Below are 19,031 nucleotides of genomic sequence, written 5' to 3'. Positions count from 1 at the left end.
TGAGGAATGCAAAGATTTGGTTAATCTTTAACTCGATGCTTCTAGCAACAGTTATGGCAGCCTTCTCAGGGCGATGTTTGTCATTGGGAGGAGACCTCAGTGCCTTAAACAGGAGTATCTCTGTGAGCCCAGTGAGGGGTTCAACACAACTGCGTAACTAAAGAGGAGGAAACTCGAGGTTTCAGAGCATCTTTCCCTTTTCTCCTTTATTTTATTTTCCTTCCTGTCTTATATTTTTCCCATTCTCCTCATGCATTCGCTTTCCCACTCGTGGCAGAGACAGCCGGGCCCATCCTGGCCAGGAGCCCCAGACCCGGCTGCACGTTTCTGATTGTCAATTTTCTTTCAAAGTTTATTTTTATTTTTTAATGATAAAAAAAAACAAGACGAAAACCTCGGGCTTCCAAAGATGTCTACAAAATTGATTTATGGTTAGTATAAAGACAACAGTATAAATAACAAAGGAGGCGGCAGCTGCTGCACGGATTGCTATGGAGACCCTAATGAAATTAGCGCTATCAGAGGGTGTGGGGTTTTTTTTCCTTTTTTTTTTTTTTTTTTTTTTTTTTTTTCCCGCTAAGCTTCTAATTTCTTTCCTATTTCAGATAGCCAGAATGCAATTAAAAAAAAAAAAATAGAAAAAGTAAACAGCCCACCGAAAGAAGGTGTGCTCTTGTACCCGGTCAATAAATAGGCGCGATGCTCCGCGGGCAGGGCCGGCTCTGCACCCACCGCGGGGCCGGCCCGGCGAAATAAATACCCGAGAAATAATTCCCTTTTCTTCTTTCTTCGTGAAGTGTAACGGCTCCTTGCGTGACGCCGCGGTTTCTTTCACCCTATTAATGACTTACGACTCGCTGTCTTAATTAATCCTTACACAAACTACGAACACCAGCCACGGTTACGACTGCTCACCACTACGCTCCCAACGGCTCGGGCCGGGCGTGCTGACGGGCGGGGCGGCCCTGCGTCGGGCTCCCGAGTGTCGGCGAAGAAACTCTACCAAAAGCCACATAAATACATTAAGACGAGGATAAATAATCAGTGATACAAAAATGTCTCGCTTTCAAATAATAAATAGGTATCGTTTAGTCCGATGCGATCCTTACGTTACGGAGGAATTCATAAATTAACTTGTCGGAAATAAGCTGGGCGCTCACAGCTGCTCTAACACACCTCAGCGCGACGCGCTGCTACCTCTACGTGATCCCTACGACTTACCTCGGGCACACCGCTACCAGCTACCAGTCCCCGGGTCGCGGCGTATTGCACTGCCGTGCTCCGAGCGGCTCGGAGCAGCAAAGGGGCGGCCCCGGAGGGCACGCACCCGCCCCGTCGGCCCCGTCCCGTCGGAGGAGTGAGGTAATAGAGGCGAGCCCGCTCCGCTCGCCGCCGCCGGCCCGGCCGCTACAGGTGCGTGAGCTTGGGGGCCTCCTGCAGCCGTCCCTGAGACGCGTGGTGCGAGGAGAGGTCCGTGTAGGTGGGGTGGGGGTCGCAAGGTCCATGGTGGTGGCCGCCGGGGATCTGCGCGGCGCAGCTGTAGTCCACGCTGGCGGAGGAGGGATGCTGCAGGTGGCCCAGGTTGAAGACGGGCCCCGAGGCCGGCATCGAGTCCACGAAGTTGCCCCCGACGTAGACGGGACTGCCCTGCAGGCCGGGGTTGCCGAAGCCGCCGCCGCTCTGCAGGGGGTGCGGCTCGTACTCCGCGCCCGCGTAGCGCTTCTGCTGCGGCAGGCAGCCGCCCAGCGGCGCCGTGTAGGCGGCCAGCCCGTACATGCTCTGCTGCGCCTTGGCGAACGGCGTGGGCGACGGCGCGTCGTAACCCAGGCCGCCGACGGCGGGCAGCTGCCCCGAGTAGCCGGCGTGGGCCGCGCCGCTCAGCGGGGGGCTGCGCTCCGGGGACTGGCCCGCGGGGGAGTGCATGATGCCTTTGGCTTTCTGGTCCTTTTTGTACTTCATGCGGCGGTTCTGGAACCAGATCTTGATCTGCCGCTCGGTCAGGTTCAGCAGATTGGCCATCTCCACGCGGCGCGGCCGGCACAGGTAGCGGTTGAAGTGGAACTCCTTCTCCAGCTCCACCAGCTGTGCGCTGGTGTAGGCGGTGCGCACCCGCTTGGAGGCCGGCCCGGGGGGGCTCTTGTCCTCGCAGCTCTCTCCTGCGGGAAGAGGCACGGAGAGCTGTTGGTCCCCCACTAAAGCCCCCGGGGTCCCCGGGAGCCCTCCGCCCCTCCCGCTCCGCCTGGGACCGGGGACGGCCGCCCACACCTCTCCCCCCCCCGCACCCTTCCCTTCCTTCGCCGCCTCCTTCGGGGCCCTCGGCCTGTGAAGGCTCCGTCGGGGCCGCGCCCGAGAAGACGGGACGGGATTCCCCGGGCCGCCCCCTGCAGCCGGGCTGGGGGCGCTGGGATGCGGGAGAAGGCCGTGGGAAGGACATCGGGCCACGGGGCGGAGGCTACCTGAGGGGGGGCAGGTGGTTTTCTGCTTGGAGTTCTGCCGGGACTCCTTCATCCAAGGAAATATCTGCTTGCTGAGGGTGGCGGAGGCCGAGCCGGAGGCGTTGGGCCCCCCCTTGGCTTTTTTCGGGGGGGGCGCGCTGGAGGGATTGGGCGGGGAGGACGGAGGCAGAGCCGGGGGCTGCTGCTCGCCGATGCCGGGAGGCTGGCTGCCCCCGGGGCCGCCCCCGGCCGTTCGCATGCAGCTGCCGCCCAGCTCGGGACCCTTGGGGGCCGGGCCGCGGCCGGGCGCGGAGCTTTGCACGGAGCAGGCGGAGCCGGGGTACTCGCCGTCCAGGCCAGCCGCACCGTAGGGCTGCTGGGCAGCGCCGTAGGGGTAGGCATCGGCTTTGCCGTACGTGTAGCCCCCGAAGAGCCCCGCGTTGTCGTAGTAGGCGGTTTTCTGCATCTTGCTCTCTGCGATCGCCAAGGCCCGCGGCCCCTGCTCAAAGATCATTGACCGCCGCCCTGCGCCTCACGTCGTCGGCCCGGGCCACTCGCCGCCGCGGGAGCCACCTGGGGAGGGGGACAGCGGGGACACAAGAGACAGCTTCAGTGCGAGGCCGCGAGGGGCCGTGAGGGACACCGGGGGGAGAGAAGGGACACTGGGGGTGGAGTAAGGAGCGTCGGGGAAGGAGCGGGGGACACCGGGGAAGGAGCCACCCGAGAACGATGGCGCTGTGGAGGAGCAGGCACACATGACGGGGTCCAGAGGTCACTTTCTCGAGGCCTCTGGGGACAGACCACGCTCGGGGCCCGGCGGCGGGTGGGTGCCGTCTCCGGAGACCCCCGGGCCCGCACCGGCAGGAACCCCACGGCCGCCTGGCGCCACGCGTGCGCATGGCCGCGCGGGGCTGACATGATGAATGGAGCCGCGCTGCAGCCGGGCGAAGGCAGACAAACCCCGTCCCCTTTGTAAACCCGGCCTTCCTTCTTGCCCGGATTCCTCCGGAGTTAAAGGATAACCGACGCCATTCACTAACTTCTCTTTGCACCATAAAGGATGTCGCAGGTCAGCTCCCCTATTTTAATGCCGTGATGAATTAAAATCCTTCACCCGACGTTTCTCGTTCCTTTCATTCGTCCTCAGCAGAAAGAACCCGAGACACTGAGGATTATTTTTAGGGGATGGTTTTCACTATAGACGCTGGGGACCTCTTTTAAGGGCCTGCGAACTCTCCCCGCTCCTCTCCCCGCCCCCCGATCGGACTGTTCGGGCTGAAAATGCACGGAGCGAACCCCCCGCGTAGGGCTGTTGGAGCATTTGGGACAGGGTGACACTTTTCCCCCGGCTGCAACGCGGGACTTCTACTCTTTTATTGCAAGACAGAAACTCGCCCGCCGTTTTGTTACGGCAAAAAATTTCTTAATTCTTAATTTTTCTTAATTTTTCGCTGTGTTTTTCTCGTTGGGTTGGATTCTTCTCTAACATTTTCAGTAATTTTAAGGACTAAGATACTTCGGCTGACTGCATAGTAACTCAGTGTGTCTTAGGAGTTTGTTGTATTTCTACAGGGTTTGAGCCTATTAATACACCAGAGAAAAGTAGCTAGAAAAATTAGAGCAATGTCTGATAATTATCATTTTTCCTGCCCATACTCATGCACCACCGCAATATCACCTCTCTTTCCCCCTTGGCAATTGGTACCACCATCCTGACGATGAACCTTCCTAAAATTCCACGCCGGTCACTGCCATGCGGGGGGACTGCAGCCCGGCCGGCCCGCCGCCACCCCGCTCTTCCCAAACAAAGCCTGGGATTATCGAGGGGCCGGGAGGGATGGGGAAAGAGCCCTTTTCCTCTTCTGGAGAATGTTGGTGAAAGAGCATCTAAGGAAACGAGGGGTGGCAATTCAGATGATTTCTAATAAACTGTGGTGATCTTGACGGGTCTCGCAAGTATTTTTGTGCAAAATAACTCCGTCGCCCGTTTCTCCCTTCCAGCATCTACGTTTTAGGGAGCTGAGGACTGAGGACTCCCGGTAGCACGGTGCTGCCTTAAGTGTATGCTTTCATGTGCCTCAAAAAATAGAGCTCCCAAAAGGATGGGCAAAATCTTAAGAAAGAATATTGCTGTTAAGCTGTTAAAAGCCTTATTTCTTTTCTGAAATACCAACTGCTTGTGAACTCTGCTTGAACCTACAAAGGAGGCTATGGGCCATAAATCACATGGACAATGCTCAACTGTTCGGTGGCTCATCTTTAGATCTTAAAAAGAGAGAGAGGGAGAGAAGGAGGAAGAGGGAGACCTTCCAGGTTTTGATTTTCCACGAGTGCAGGGCCCAGGGTGATGTTTTTGTAGCCGACACCAAAGCGAGGGCCCGACACTTGGTTCGGCCAGAAACAGCCTCCAGGAAAAAAAGTGACATCCAAATGGCGAGGCCGAGCCGTGGGAGGTGGGCTCGGAGGGCAGGGAGCCGCGGAGTATCCACGGCTGTGCCTCGCATTTCCCTTCCTCCTACCCACAAAGGTTAACCTCATCTGAACCGCCGGGCACGGCGCACCATAATGGGGCTCTTTGTCCCAACGCCGGTTCCAGCGTCTTCGGGGCTCCCGTCCCCCGCTGCGCGCCCGCAGAGCCCCGCGCGAGGACGCGCGCCCACCCCACGCGTGTGCGCGGCCGGAGCCATGGTGCCAGCGCTTCCATATTAAGCAGTTCCCTACTAAAACTTCCCCCGCACTTAATTCCGCTTAGGATCAATATCTCATATGATACGGAATAAATAAAAGGCGGTGAGAGCGGCCAGCGGAGCGGTTATTAAAGCAGCCGGAGCTCTCAGGGTGCATATCAATGCACCTGTCATTGTGGTTTGTAGCAAAATTTATGACTGCGAGTGCTGTGGCAGTAAACGCTCCGGCCAGGAATGAAAAGGAAAACACTTCCCAAGCCCCAGCACTTTCAGAAGTGCAAAGCAGCCTGCGCGTAGGAGGGAGACCGGCTAAAGAATTCCCCACTCGGCACATTTCCCGGCCGCCGGCCCGGAGGGAGCCCCGTATATAAGGGACGCGCCCGAGCCGGCAGCGGTCCGGCCTGCGGGCAGGAGCCCCGGGGACGGCTGCGGGACGGAACGGGACGGGGCGCGGGGCCGTTCGGACAGAGTCGGGGCTGTGCTGAGCCGGGCCGGGGCACCTGCTGAGTGGGACCGCGGGCAGAGCACTGCGGCCTCAGAGAGCGGGCACGGACTCACCGTCCCCGGGGCGCCCCCCGCTTCCCTGGCCGGACTCGGCTCGCCCATCCTGCTTGCGGTGGGGCCTGCCCGATGCTGCCATAGCTTTGGCCTGCGGAGCAGCGGCTGCGGCACGGGCCGCCCGTTCCCCGCAGCCTCGCTCCTACCGAGGGGCTGCCGCGGCGGGGGAGTGGGAGACGGATGGAAAAGGAAATTTAGAGAACTCACCACACTTTTGTTTTTTCTTGAATTTTGACTTTAACTGTGTGTGTAGGATCTTCAGGTTCCTTTGGATAATCCTTGGGCGCGGACCTGCAATAGAAGTGAGAACTCTCAGCGGAAGCTGTTTTGTTTTGGACTTTCTTCCTTAGGACTTTGTTAATAAACGCACGTCTCGTCCGCAGCCCCTCACCGCGTCTCTAAGTCCACGTCAGATCTTTTACCAGACAAAGGGCAGACGCTTCTCTTCATTTATTAATAACGCTTTGAGAGAGGCGGGGAGCAAAAAAGAAAAAAAAGAAAAAAAAAAAAAAAAAAAAAAAAGCGAAATACCCTCGGACTTCCACCCCTTCACCGCGGCAAGGAAGAAGGGAACGGGGGAACTCGGCCCGGTTCGGGCAGCGTGGGGATGGGACCGGGACCGGGAGGGGACAGGGACGGGGACGGGAGGGGAAAGGCCCCGAGCCAAGGCTCCCGCCGCTCCCCGAGGCGCCCGCCTGCTCAGGGGAGCTCCGCGAGAGCAGAACTACCGCGAGTCCTTCCCTCTGCCCCTCGCTCCCCATCCACCGGCTGCGACAGAGACAGAGAAGCGAAGAAACCCCAACGCTGAAAACACGCCGCAAGCGTTTGTTGCTCGAAAGATACATTTTGCTTCTGGTTGTGTAAGGTGTCGAGTCGGGACTTTAAGAACTTCAGAGTGCCAGAAATCCCCCACAAAGAAGCCCGGGTCATTATAAAGACGATATCTCGCAGCCATAAGCCTTTGAAATGACCTTTGGCTCGGATAGCAATAACTCACCCCTTAATGAACAACCAACGGAAGCGCCTCCAATAGCTCACAACACAACAGACCCTACAACTTTCCTCCGCGTCTCCCCAATCCCAGCCCAAACCCGGTAGGATGCGGCGTTACCCCTTCGAATCACCTTAATTTATGCTGGCAAACCGGAGTTGGGGAAGTGGAGCTTCACGATTACGCACGGTGCTCTCTCAGGTTCTTGGCCCAGGCCTGTCCCGGGAACGTCTTATATAATATATGCACGTGGGCGTACGTCAACTTTAAGTGCTTTATTTTTTTAAGCAGAGTTCATTAGAAATAGCACTTCGCGGCCTGCGCGAGGAGCGCGTAAGTGGGGCTGCGCAGAGAGCGCACAGCGAGCCCGCTGGTGATGAGCACGGTAAGTTTTCATTTTGTGACTAATTAATTATCGACTTCTCTTCCTTTTCCAAAGCAGCCTCAGAAGCCGCTCTGGACGCGCGTTCCTCGGCCAGGGGCCGCCAACCCTGCACCCTGCAGAGCCCCGGCGCTCTGCAGAGCAGAGGGAACCGGGTGCTGCTCTCCCGCAGCCGCTGTGGAGTTGCCGGAGCTCCGAAGGGGAAATCTTTACGATTATTCAGGCGTGGGCCCAATATCGGTATTATTGAAATTTTAGGTGAAGTTGTAAGTGAGTGCTTCCATCGAGCCAAATGAAATGCTGCTCGCAGTAATTGGATTCAGCTGACTAACTTGGCAGGCCAGCAGCTCGGAGGCATACAGCTAAGAAAAATGTTCGCTGCCTTTAACTTCTCATCGAGCAGAGAAACGCGCAGCAGAAAGACACACACACGCACACGCACACATACACACACACACACAAAAGCCAACAAAAAACAACTTCTTTCTTCCCTTTCCTCTCCTCACTGTCCGTACGCAGCCCTACCCCAATACGATGCGGGGCTCTGCGCAGAGTACCCTCAAACACAGCCTGGGAGCTCCACTCAGGCCACGGGTCGGGGCCGGGGGAAACCGGCTCCGGGTGGGGGAAGGCAGCCGGGCTGCTGTGAGCTGAGGCCGTTCCCAGCGCTTCTGAGCGGCCGCAGCCCTCGGGCACTCCCAGGCAGGCACCGTCCTGCTGCTCCCACCGCCCGAAAGCACCGGGACGGCTTCCCAGAGGATAAATGTCACCGCGAGCTGCAGCGGCAGAAGCCGGGGGCGCGGGCGGCCAGGTAATAGCAAGACTAAAACAACTGGGAGGAAAGGGGGGTTGCAGCCACTGAGTGACAGAAATGTGGGGGGGAAAGGCATGAGAACGCACCTGGCAGGAAGATTTCAGAAACCCAACGGAGGGGCTGCGTTAACAGACGAGCCTGTTTGAGATCGCACGTTACGAATCAGCATGCCCCCCTCCCCCCGCCACGGCAACGAGTATCCTGGTGCTCCATCTTACTTTGCAACGGGAGCATCCAGGAAAGTTGTCTCTCCCCCTTTTCTTTGTTATTTGCAATTCCCTCCCTGAAACCACCGAAAAATGGAGATAGGAGAAGGATAAAGCTTTTCTCCCATCTCTTGGGAAGGAGTTCGCCTTTTATTTAAGCGGCATAATAAAAGATAGAGCTTAAAGCCTCCAAGGAGGTGAATGTTACTCCACGCGTTATGGGCAGAGATTACGAACAAATACCGGGCGGTCTCCGAATAAAGGTGGTAATGCAGTCCCTGTGGGTAAAGGTCCCGTTTTGCCATGCAGTTCCTTACCTGTGTGCCAATTTATCATAACCTGGGCTCCTCACTTTTCAGGATCTGCTCTCTCGCAGTTCTTAGAATACATCCTTCCCCCTTTGTCTGCAGACAGCACTGTCCTAAACCTGATCCTGCGGTTTTACAGACATTTCCACACCAGAATTCCCGATAGAATGAGAACAAGCACGGGCTCAGCTACCAATAAAAGAGAGCGAGTGGAAATCGGAATTTGGTGGGGTTAAAAAAAAAAAAAAAATCAACACACGGCCCTTCAGCCATCAGCCTCCCGGAATCAAAGGCAGCAATTGGCCGCCTCTCGTTTTGTTTTGTTTTTAAATCGTGAGGCCATTGATGAATTTTGGGGACGAGCAGGAGAAAACCCTTTATAACCAGAAATATGGGCACTGCCTTCCAATACAGCCGTGTTTGCCCACGTGATGCCTGGAGCAGCTCTCCGGGCCGAGGCACAGCAGCTCCCAGCCGGGCCCCCCCCGCGCCCCGCTCCCGGCCCGGGGCTCCGCGCCTCTCCGCACCGCTCCGCACTTACGCGCCCGCCCGAGCGCCGGGAAAAAGGCGAATTCCGCGGGATGTTCCTAGGGCGCAGAAATTGTCGGCGGAGGGAGAGGAGAGGTTTGGGACCGGCCGAGACCCGCGCTGCTCCGGCGGCCGTGCGCCGGGCGGAATGGAGAGCGCGGATTTTTGTTTTCTCCTTCTCCGTCCTGGGAGCAGGCGGGCGGCAGGGACTGGCCCTGGCTGGAGGCTACAGAAGCGTTGGGGAAAAAAAACAAAAACAGCAAGAACTCATGACATTGTGCCTTAAGCCTACCTCCCCGCTCCCTGCACAGGCTGAGAGCAGGGCGAACCCGATATGTATCCGTCATGTGTGCCCACAGAGCTCGCCAGCAATTTCAGCTCGGCGGAAAAAAAAAAAAAAAAAAAAAATTATTGGGTTCTCTCTTTGATTTTCTAACGTATCTGTAGCTATAAATACACCAGCCCTAATCTAACATCTGCTATGATTTCATTACCATCCAAAGCACGGGGATGTGACAGTAACGTATTACCCTACGATACCGACCGTAAGTGCATTGTAACATTTATCTAAATTACATTGCTTTTCCTGACTTTGCAAACCAGTTATAAAAAGATTGGAGTCCGGTGATGGAAGCGTAAGTTCTGTGTAAATTATTGTGTACGGCTTCGGATTTATAATCCTATATTTCTTCGAAACGACGCACTTAAATCTCGCCCCGAGTAAGAGGTAATGGTTCTTTATATCCTTTCCGTCTGCCATCTATTTCGGCGTCTGTGCGCGTCGCGGAGACCGGCTCGTGTGCCCCCGCAGCCCCGCGCCCCGCGCTGTGTGTGCGGGGCCGAAAGACTGCGGGGTTCGGTGCGGGGCTGCAGGGGCCCTAGGTCCGGCGCCCCCAAGGAAGTCCTGCAGCCGTGGGGCGGCCGCTCGGAGGCTCCGAAAGGGGCCGTTGAAACTACACGCGGAGGCCGGCGGGGAGGTGGATGCACCTCGGCACCGCCACCAGAGCGAAGGCATCGCAGGGGGACCGCAAAGCTCCTAAGGAAATGTAAATCCTTCGCGCCGGTGGGACTCCGGCTTTGCGCGAATTTGTCTCCAGTAAAGGATCTAAGAGTTCTTCAATCGGAGCATATGTTCATAGAGCAATAAAACAGAAAGATTTACAGTCTCCGCCCGCCCCCCAGCAGCCTCGCACCCTTTCAGGAATTACTTATGATGATTTATAACAACAACTCCGGCAATTGTCAAACTGATAAAATAGCCCGGGCTATATGCGGGAATAAACGCTCTTACGAAGGGGCCGCGATTTATGTTCGGGTCCATTTTACTGCGCCTGTTGGAGGAGTTGGGTTTCCTTCCCGGGCCAACGGGATAATATAAAACTTCATTGATAAAAACGTGGGACTCGCGGTGAAGTAGCGAATCTGTTCTGTTCCTTAGTCACTACCAAAGCACATAAACATTTGTCATCTTTGAATAATTGAATTAATGTGTTATTGTTTGAATGTATAATTCATAACATAGGAAACTTTGTCTCTGTCCTGCCACCGAAACGGAAGTAATAAAAAGCTGCAATCTCGGATTTTTTTAGAAATTACTCCAGCAAGGACAATAAAGAATATCCTGTTTGCAGAAAGCGTTTCCAGCTGACTCCGGGATTTAAGAGAGAAGCCTCAGCCTCGCGGTCCGTATTTCACGGAGTTCGCGGAGGGTGCCTTCCTATCAGCACAACACCCCCCCCCCTCCTCCAATTTTCCCCTATTGATCGGGGACGAGAGGCGCTGCGGGGCAGGGTGCGCGGTTCCCTCCCCGCGGGGCCGGCACGGAGCGCGGCCGGGCAGCAGCGGCGCTGCGGGCGGAGCGGGGCGGCCCTGCGCGCCCGCGGTAGCCTCGCCGTCACACGAGGCGCGGCACGATTTACGACCCCTCTTGAAAAGAAGTTGAGGGCCTCTCGGCGGCGCCGGCAGCGGGAAGCAGATGCCCTGACAGCCGCGTTGTTCCGCCCCGCGCCTCTCCGCACCTCTCCGCGCCCACCGGCAGCCTCTTCTCCGCCGCTCCGCGCCCCGCGTCCCCGCTCCCTGGGAACCAAAGGTCACCCGCTCCGGCTGCCGGCCGCGGCCGGGCTGCGAGCAGGAAGCGGCGTGCCCTATTTGTCACGGGTTTGACAGCTAAGTTCATTAAGGCTGAAATAAGAAGGAATAAAAGCAAAAAACCTTTACGTACCGGGCGGCTGTTTTTTTTTTCGGCAGCTTGCACGGAGCTAGGTGTGCGGAGAGAGGGGCTGCGCCCTTTGTATATTATATTCTTGGGATCTCTTCAGTTTTCAAGTCTGATAGAGTCCTTTGCTTGGCAGATTAATGACGACTCCGTGTTTCTTAAGGGACGTGCTGAATTAATTATTTCGAGAATCACGTGGTCAGGACTTGTAGAAATCTATTCTTATCATCTTCCTCGCACTTTGAAATTCTGCCTGTTATGACTGTTCCTAGCACGATTATTTTGGTCTCTGGGCTTGCAAAAGAAAAAAAGGGGAAGAAAAAAAAAAAAAAAAAAAAAAAAAAAGAAGAAAGACGAAGGGGGGGGGGGGGGAAGGAAGAAATCAGGGGAAAGGGCCGACCAACATGGCCGTTGGCAGCGGTGCGGCTCCGCGTGGAGAGATCCCTATTTACTGTACTGTACAGTGCGCGGGGTGTGCTACGGACTGCGCCTCGCCTCTCCATTCTTACCTTAACGACTAGCGGCCATACAGCACGCAGAGCCGTATTGATGTATCGGGGTAACAGGAGGAGCCATTAAACAGCAGAGAGAAAGTATAATCGCTGAATGGGTCTCGGCGCTTAACGCGGGGCTGTGGATGCGCGGCTCTCGCTGCCCCGAGGGCGCACGCGGGCCGCGCAGTGCTTCTCGCCCCTCTACTTGGGATGCGGCTCTTTGGCCCCGTGCCCTGACCGCGCTCCGAGGGGCCGAGTCCTCCCTGGCAGCCCTCCTGGCACCAGCCCAGGGGATGCGGCGTTGGCTGAGGTTCTTATGCGGGGTTGGAATATAATGGTGTCTGCCCTGAGTGCAGGGGGCAGTCTAAACTCTCCGAGCCTGTGTTTCTGTGTGATCTTTCGCTCGTGTCAGGCCAACGAGTGAAACTGAAAGCCGCTCACTGCGCTGTATTTTCAGCTTGGCGTTGCGCCGTATTTTCAGCTTGACGTCGCGCTTCCCGGAGCCACACGTCTGTGTGGGGACAGAGGTGGCTTCAGGTGGGGCTCCCGCTCCCACCACACACGCACATACCCGGCAGTCGTTCTAGGAGGGCTTGTTAAATGCAAAGCAGCAGCAAATGGGTGGCAGGCGCTTTTAACTGCAGCCTCAATGTAAATACAGGCTCCAGCTTGGCCTGGAGTCACACCACGATGGCGGGGCCATCGGCAAACCTGTTCAAAGGGACATTTGGACGGATGCAATGTGGAGTCACTCATCTCTTAGCATGGTAATGAAGGGAGGGACAGGCTTTTTGCACGGACCCGCCTCGTAGGGACTGCTGGTACAAGGTACAAAACAGAATCTATTTCTCTACACCTTTTATTATTTAAAATGTGTATGGAGGGCTTACATCAAAATTACAGGCGACAATTAGTATAAATAACGCTTTAATCAACGGCAGCAAAACATTTGTAAAGTCTGTAAAACATCACACTTTAACAGAGACCAGAGTATTGCTGGGCAACGTGAGCATTTAACAAAGGCTTCGGTACACCATGTTTCATCCATGATGAAAATAAGGGGTTCCCTCTCCCGCATAAAACGACCCTGGAAGAAGGTTAAAAATCCTAAAAAATAAATCTCGGGTTCCTTCTCCACGGGAGATAATGGCCAGTGGGTGCTCCTGGTCGTTATTGCCCGCATTCCTGACCCTTCGGAGCATTGGCAGCTGGAATCCATTTATTTGCGTTGGTGCTTTCTGCCCCCAGCTCCCATATTCCCGGGGCTTACAGAGCAATGACAACTCTGTAAACTTGCGGTGCCCCGGCCTCGCTCAAAGGGACGTGCAGAGGGCTATGGGAGCCGCGCCTGCTGAAGCCAACACTCGTCCCGGAGATATTAACATTTCAAAAGGCAATGAGCCAAATTCTGCTCGCAGCTACATCCTTGTTTGACTGTAGTGGGCGGGGGAAGGAAAGCTGGGAGCAGAATTTGGCCCTTTAACTTGGGGAGCGATCTCTCACGATAAGGAGCACAAAGCGAGGTCTGCTTATCCCGGGACATTATTTTCCGGCCTGGCACCACAGAGGCCAAACTTGGTATCTCCCCCCTGAATACCGCGGTCTCCCCGCTCCGAGCCAACTTGTCACAGACTTTGAGCGAGGGCAGCGGGGGGCCGGGAGGGGTATTTTCAAGGGGAGCAGCCAGAGAGAGGGTTGTTTATTTCTTGCTTTCTTTTCTTCTTCTTCTTCTTCTTTTTTCCTCCCCCTTTATCCTAGGTTCGCATGAAGAGAGAAGGGAGGGCTTCGATCAGCTCCGGAGACGAAACGCAGGAATTGGATGGAACAAAACTTGAAAACTTGCCTGAGGAATTCCCTCCCCAAGCGCCGCTGCGATCTGCTCTCCATGGCAGAGAAAGGGAAGAGCAGTTTGGGTCCAAAAGGTTAAGGGTTTAGAGGTCACTCTTCCCGGCTGAAATACAACTAATCGAATAGAAAATTTGTCCTCTGGGTGAACCTGTTCCTGCAATTTAGCCGAACTTCAGTAAAATACCTTTTCAGCTTCTCAACGTGAAGGCGTCAGAAAAAAAGACGTCTTTACTATGTATGAACTCCGCGCTTTTTGTCGTAGAAACAATGATGCGAATAATGCGGGAATATCCATCTTTAATATCACGACGTGGAGATATTCAAGTATTGCCATGTGCAAGTCTGAGAACTGGGCTAACCCCGAGGAGGAACAAAGAGTTTTCTCCGGGCTCTAAAACAAAAGAGCAAGTCTTACAAGACACTGTGCGGACTACTAGGGATGAGAAAAGGGCAGAAATTAACCGCTGCCCATAGTTAATCCCGCCGAATGCCCTCGTTTTGAAAAGCTCGCCCTTTATTTTCGAATTTATTCATGCCCGTTTTTGCAGTGTTTTCCCGAGTGAGCTGGGGAAGCAGCGAGTCCTCGGTGGGAAGCACTCAGCCCAGACACGAGCACTTTAACTTACACCGATGTTTCAACCTCCCTTTACAGAAGTGCATCTTCAGCACTTGCTCCGGCTTTCCTTCTTTTCCCTTCTCCCTTTAATAATGCGATCATCTAGTTAAAATCTCCATGCGATGGTCCCTCTTCCAGGCTGCCCTCGGGGAAGGGAGATAAGGGCTGAGCTTAGATCGCACGAGCAGGGTGTAAAGGGGCAGGTTTGGCTGGGTTGGGACTCAAAACGCAGGCTCAGCTCACTGCAACTTTGGCACGATACGAGCAGCAGCCATAGGCAAATACGTGGTTTAAGAGCAGCTCTGCTCCCGTGCAAACCTCCCCTCCTTCCCTCGATAACTTGCTGAGATTTCCAACAGTTTCAGCCATGTGTCGAGGGTTGCTTAAGAACAATCACCGCCCATGTGAAAAGAACCCGAACCAAACCTACCCAACAAACGTAACGTAGACCAAAATTAAAAAAAAAAAAAAAAAAAATCTGAATAAACAAAGCACAAAACCGAACCAGCAACCCATACAGCCCGTCCCTCTGTTGGGCAGAAAATAAATCTAAACCCAGCCAGAAATAAGGCTTGTAGCTTTGAGCTCTGAACCATCCCAGAAATCACATTGATTTTTCACTCCGGGGTTTTCTTTGTGGTTTATTTTTGCCTTTTAAATGACGTATTGCTGGTTAAAAGTACAGCGCCGAGCAGGGCAGACTTTGGGAAGAGATTTCGAGCCCGTTAGTCCCGGTGGCACACGGTAAGGAGCAGGGACGCTTCTCCACAAAGGAAGAAATGCATAAAATGGGACCAGAAAGTTGTGTACGTTCAAGACAAGTAAACATCATACGCGGGCTCGTGAGACTGGGAAGTAGAGATGCATTTCAGCCCTTTTTCCCATTTTTTGGTTTGACTTTTTTTCTTTTTTTCTTTTTTTCTTTTTTTTTATCTTCACTCTTCTACGTAACAAATAAATAAATACGCTAACACCATCAGGACACAAAATAACCCGTTTTCACTTAATTCCTATGCACAGCTTCTGAAAATTATGGAAATGAGCAAGTAATTTTCATCACACCAAGAAAGGTAAAGCAGCACAAAAAAAGTTCACAATCGTGAGTCTTTGTGTTCAAAAAAGGACTATGCCATAAATGTCCTGTCCTCAACTTGCCCCAAAAGCATCGCACTCGCTGCCTGGGATAAAAAGACAATTAAAAGCAAAAATCCCAGAATAAAGCATCGAACCTTCACTTTCAAATCCAAAACTGAAACACGGGACAGTTTCATTTTCAATGATTTATTACTTTTTATGGACAGAAGGTCTCGTTTAATATTTTCCCAATTCCTACTGCCTGTATGATGCTTTTTTTTTTTTTCTTTCTTTCTTTCTGTGCTAGCGAGAGGCAAATAAAATAAAAGTCCGAAGTAGCGTCATTTAGTCTCCTTTGTACCACAGTACCTTATGGAAAGATGGCAGTTTCTCGACTCCTTGGCTGCTACACGCAGGTTCTGCTTGGATAGTGTCACTTATGTACAGTACTGGTCAGAATCGAAGGATGAAATGGAAAATGTCACCTCTTCTATAAAGTTGTCAAGTCAGTCTGATGGTCCTTGGGAATAGTCTGTAAGTGGGGGTTAGAACCGGAGGAGGAAGACCTGCCCTTAGTGTTGGGCAGTTTGTGGTCTTTTTTCCACTTCATTCTTCTGTTCTGAAACCAGATCTTGATCTGGCGCTCAGAGAGACACAAAGTGTGCGCTATCTCGATACGGCGGCGCCGGGTCAGGTACCTGTTAAAATGAAATTCTTTTTCCAGTTCTAGGACTTGCTGCCTGGTGTAAGCTGTTCGGGAGCGCTTAGGTTCCCCTCCGCTGTAATTGGGGTTCACTGGGAAAGAAACACGGAGAACTTTACAGACCGAAGGGGGACTTTCCGCCTCGCCTTCCCACGCGGCCCCAGCGGCGCTCCGGCGGTGCCCGGCGCGGCCGTTCCGCGGGGCCGGCTGCTACCGCGGCTCCTGCGCGGAAGAGCCCCGCACGCCGACGGCCTATTTCCTCGGCAATAAAAATTTATGACGAGTGTAATTGGCCGCCTCGCCTTAAAGCCTCGCCAGGGCTCGAGCGAGCATCCCTGAGGACACACGCGGGAGCGGGGTAGAAGAGCAAAGTAAGAAGAGGATCCTTACCCGAGTTAACATGGACTTTCTTCATCCAGGGATAAACTACTGCTGGCTGCTTAACTGCTGACCCGTGGGGGGCTTTGAGGGCTGGCTGCTGGCCGCAGGCTCGGGAGTTGGACATTGGAGGCGGAGGACAATGCTCGGCTTGGCCGGGGAAGTGGCTCGGAGGGGCGGACTGCTCCTGTCCGTGACCCCGCGGCTGCACGGCGGAGCCCTGGGCACCGGCGCAGCCAAAGGGCTGCTCGCTGTAGTTTGACCGTGGGTAGAGCCCCTGGTGCTGGAAATCGGAGCCCTGCGAGGCCCCGTAATACTCGGCCCCCTGTTCGCCTAGGTAGCTGCTCTGCAAATATTCCTCGCAAGGAGGAAATTTGGGATCCACATACTTAGAGTTCACCATATACGAACTCATGGCCATTAATTTCGGAAGGTAGAAAATACTAATTTTTCTCGTGTTGTCTTTTTTTCTCCTTCCATAGAGCCCTCCTACTTGCTGTCAACTGAATAAAGTTAGGCGTGCATGTGACCGGCCCGGCCAATGGGGAGGCGGGGAGCCGATCACCGGATCTGTGTGCGCCTCAGAATTTCCACGAATTTAACTAAATAATATACGCGGAGCTGAGTGACCCCTCCGTGCCGGGGTTCGCCCTCCGGGGCCGATCCCGGAGTTTTGGGGCCATTCCCCGCGTGCGGCCGCCTCCCTGCCCCCAGGTGCGGGCAGCCTTTGTCTGAGCAGAGCCCTCACCTCCCCCCCGCTCGCCCCCCCCCGCTCCATCCGCCGGGCGGGATGGCCGCCGGGCTCCGGTACGAATAAAACCTCGAGAGAGATGCGGAGCGAGGAGTCGGAGCGGGACTTGAAGGGAGGGAACCGATAAGGAGGCGAGGAAAAGAAAAGACATCAAAGAAGAGGGCAATATGATGTACAATAGACCTGTCCTGTCTTTGTCTCGCAGAGGTCATCCAAAAGTTACCAGAATTTCGTTCTGCTGAATAAAATTAGGCAATCAGTAACTTCTCATTCACTTTTCGACCTCAACACATACGTGTGCACACGTGGGCACACACGCTCGCTCGCACACTCACATACAAAATCTGTGCGTGTGCGTACGAAAGCATCCAGATAACGAGAAACTGTCCACTTTCGGCCACCAAAGTTCAGCCAATTGCACTGAGACGGCTTCTAATTGGGTTACAAACATCACGGGTTTAAAGAGAGAAATTCAATCCTCGCTCATCAACATCCTTCCTGGAGCGCAAGGAAATACGTCCCAGTGAGTCGAGCGCTGCTTTCGCCGCTGTCGTAAATATTTGGGTGAGATTTGGACACACGACAGGGAAATTCTGGCAGCGCCCAGCACATCGGGCTAATTTATGGGGCTTTTGTTAAAGATTCGCTCACTGATTGGCAGACTTCTTTTTTTCTTTTTTTCTTTTCTTTCCTTTCCTTTTTTTTTTTTTTTTTTTTTTTTCCTTTCCTTTTTTTTTTTTTTTTTTTTTTTTTCCCTGCAATATTTTTTAGATCTCCTGAGATAACTCGTTTAAATCCACACTCTGCCAGCGGGAGGTAGGGCTGAACGACCAGGGGAATTCTCAGAGACGTTCTAAAATCTGCTTAAATGGGAGATAGGCGGCAAAACTTTGGGGATTTCTCCGTGTTCAACACGCACACGTCTTTTGGTTCCGTCAGTGCCCAAACCCCTGGCCGTCTGCAGAAAGGTGAAGTTTTTGCATCGACCATATATTCCCCTAGAATCGAATCTGTGACTATATGAATATCACACAAATTCGGTTCTACAGGGTATATATAGACAACGTAATAACGTTCTGTTTTCACCTACCCTACAGCAGCTCCCTGCAATCCTTACTCCTTACTGTCTTCTGAGGAATGCCAACTACACGGTGGGGACCGAGCTCAGAAACACGGCTTTGCAGGAAGGTGGGAATACGGGAAGGATTCACGGCTATTATTATTGACGAAATGAAGCTTTACGACTCTGCACCAACTGATGGTGACGAATTTCAGCTAACACATCCTCACAAGACCTGCTGACGGCTTTAGTGCTCGCCGTTTTCGACCTTGCTACAGAAAACGGACATTCCCAGTAAAAAATCGCTATTTAGAATGTTACTAGTTAAAACCTTACAGGAAATAAAGCGTACACCTATTTGTCCTGATACGAATCTGAAGGCATTTTATCTAGTTAGAATTTTCCCACTCGAGGGAAAAAAAAAAAAAAAAAAAAAAAAAAAAAGGAAAATAAATCGAAACAGAAGTGAAACAGGCGACAGCAGAGACAGCGATGGGTGAAAAAGACGAGGGTAGAGCTGGGGTGAGCGGGTCCGGGGAGCGGGGGGGCTGCCACGTTTACCTTGGTGCCATTCTGCTGCTCTATGCGCAACATCATCCCGCGAGAGCCGCAGCGCGCACCCTCCCAGGTTCTCCCGCGTAGCGTTTATGGTGAAGGGCAGGGCGAGAGGTCATCCCAAATCATTTGCAAACACATCACCAACTTTCATTATTTTTACTTTGCCGACAGCAGCACACTAGAGTACAAAAGTTCACGAATTGTGCCTGACCCAGCTCCTCGCTGCTGTCCCTCGGTCAACCTCTTCTCCTTCCACTATGTGAAACAGGCGACATAAGGGCAGATAATGGTGGGGTGCGACACATCCAGGCGCTGCGGAGGGCGGATTTGGGGCTGCTGCGTTCACCCGAGCGATGAGCACCGCTTTGCTCGCCGGGCTCCATCTCGCAGCTGCCTGAGCTGGGGATGCCGTTTGGAAACAGCTG

General features: G+C 53.9%; 2 protein-coding genes across 3 annotated transcripts in view; both read right to left on the bottom strand.

The window, feature by feature from the left end:
- Positions 1 to 1,326: 1,326 nt before the first annotated feature.
- HOXD3 (homeobox D3) overlaps positions 1,327 to 19,031 on the bottom strand; it is a 25,992-nt gene continuing 8,287 nt past the window's right edge. Inside the window, exons 2-4 of one of the 2 annotated variants that reach the window (XM_042874995.1) lie at positions 5,888 to 5,971; positions 2,457 to 3,008; positions 1,327 to 2,156 (exon numbers count right to left, since the gene is read on the bottom strand). In XM_042874995.1, the coding sequence (XP_042730929.1) occupies positions 1,408 to 2,156; positions 2,457 to 2,949 (1,242 nt within the window). In that variant the 5' untranslated portion in view covers positions 2,950 to 3,008; positions 5,888 to 5,971 and the 3' untranslated portion in view covers positions 1,327 to 1,407. The remainder of the gene's footprint in view (positions 2,157 to 2,456; positions 3,009 to 5,887; positions 5,972 to 19,031) is intronic. The other variant, XM_042874996.1, reaches the window with a different exon arrangement.
- On the bottom strand, positions 15,354 to 16,909 carry HOXD4 (homeobox D4). The gene is made up of 2 exons (XM_042874997.1): positions 16,250 to 16,909; positions 15,354 to 15,951 (listed from the first exon to the last, which is right to left on the bottom strand). Exons 1-2 carry the CDS (start codon positions 16,656 to 16,658, stop codon positions 15,647 to 15,649), a joined length of 714 nt encoding a protein of 237 aa, XP_042730931.1. The 5' UTR covers positions 16,659 to 16,909; the 3' UTR covers positions 15,354 to 15,646.

This window comes from Lagopus leucura, unplaced genomic scaffold (genome assembly GCF_019238085.1).
Source record: "Lagopus leucura isolate 7727_CA_CO unplaced genomic scaffold, USGS_WTPT01 Super-Scaffold_100012, whole genome shotgun sequence".
Classification (NCBI taxonomy): Eukaryota; Metazoa; Chordata; class Aves; order Galliformes; family Phasianidae; genus Lagopus; species Lagopus leucura.
Note: the sequence above shows the minus strand (reverse complement) of the source record. Positions and strands in the feature narration are given on the sequence as shown.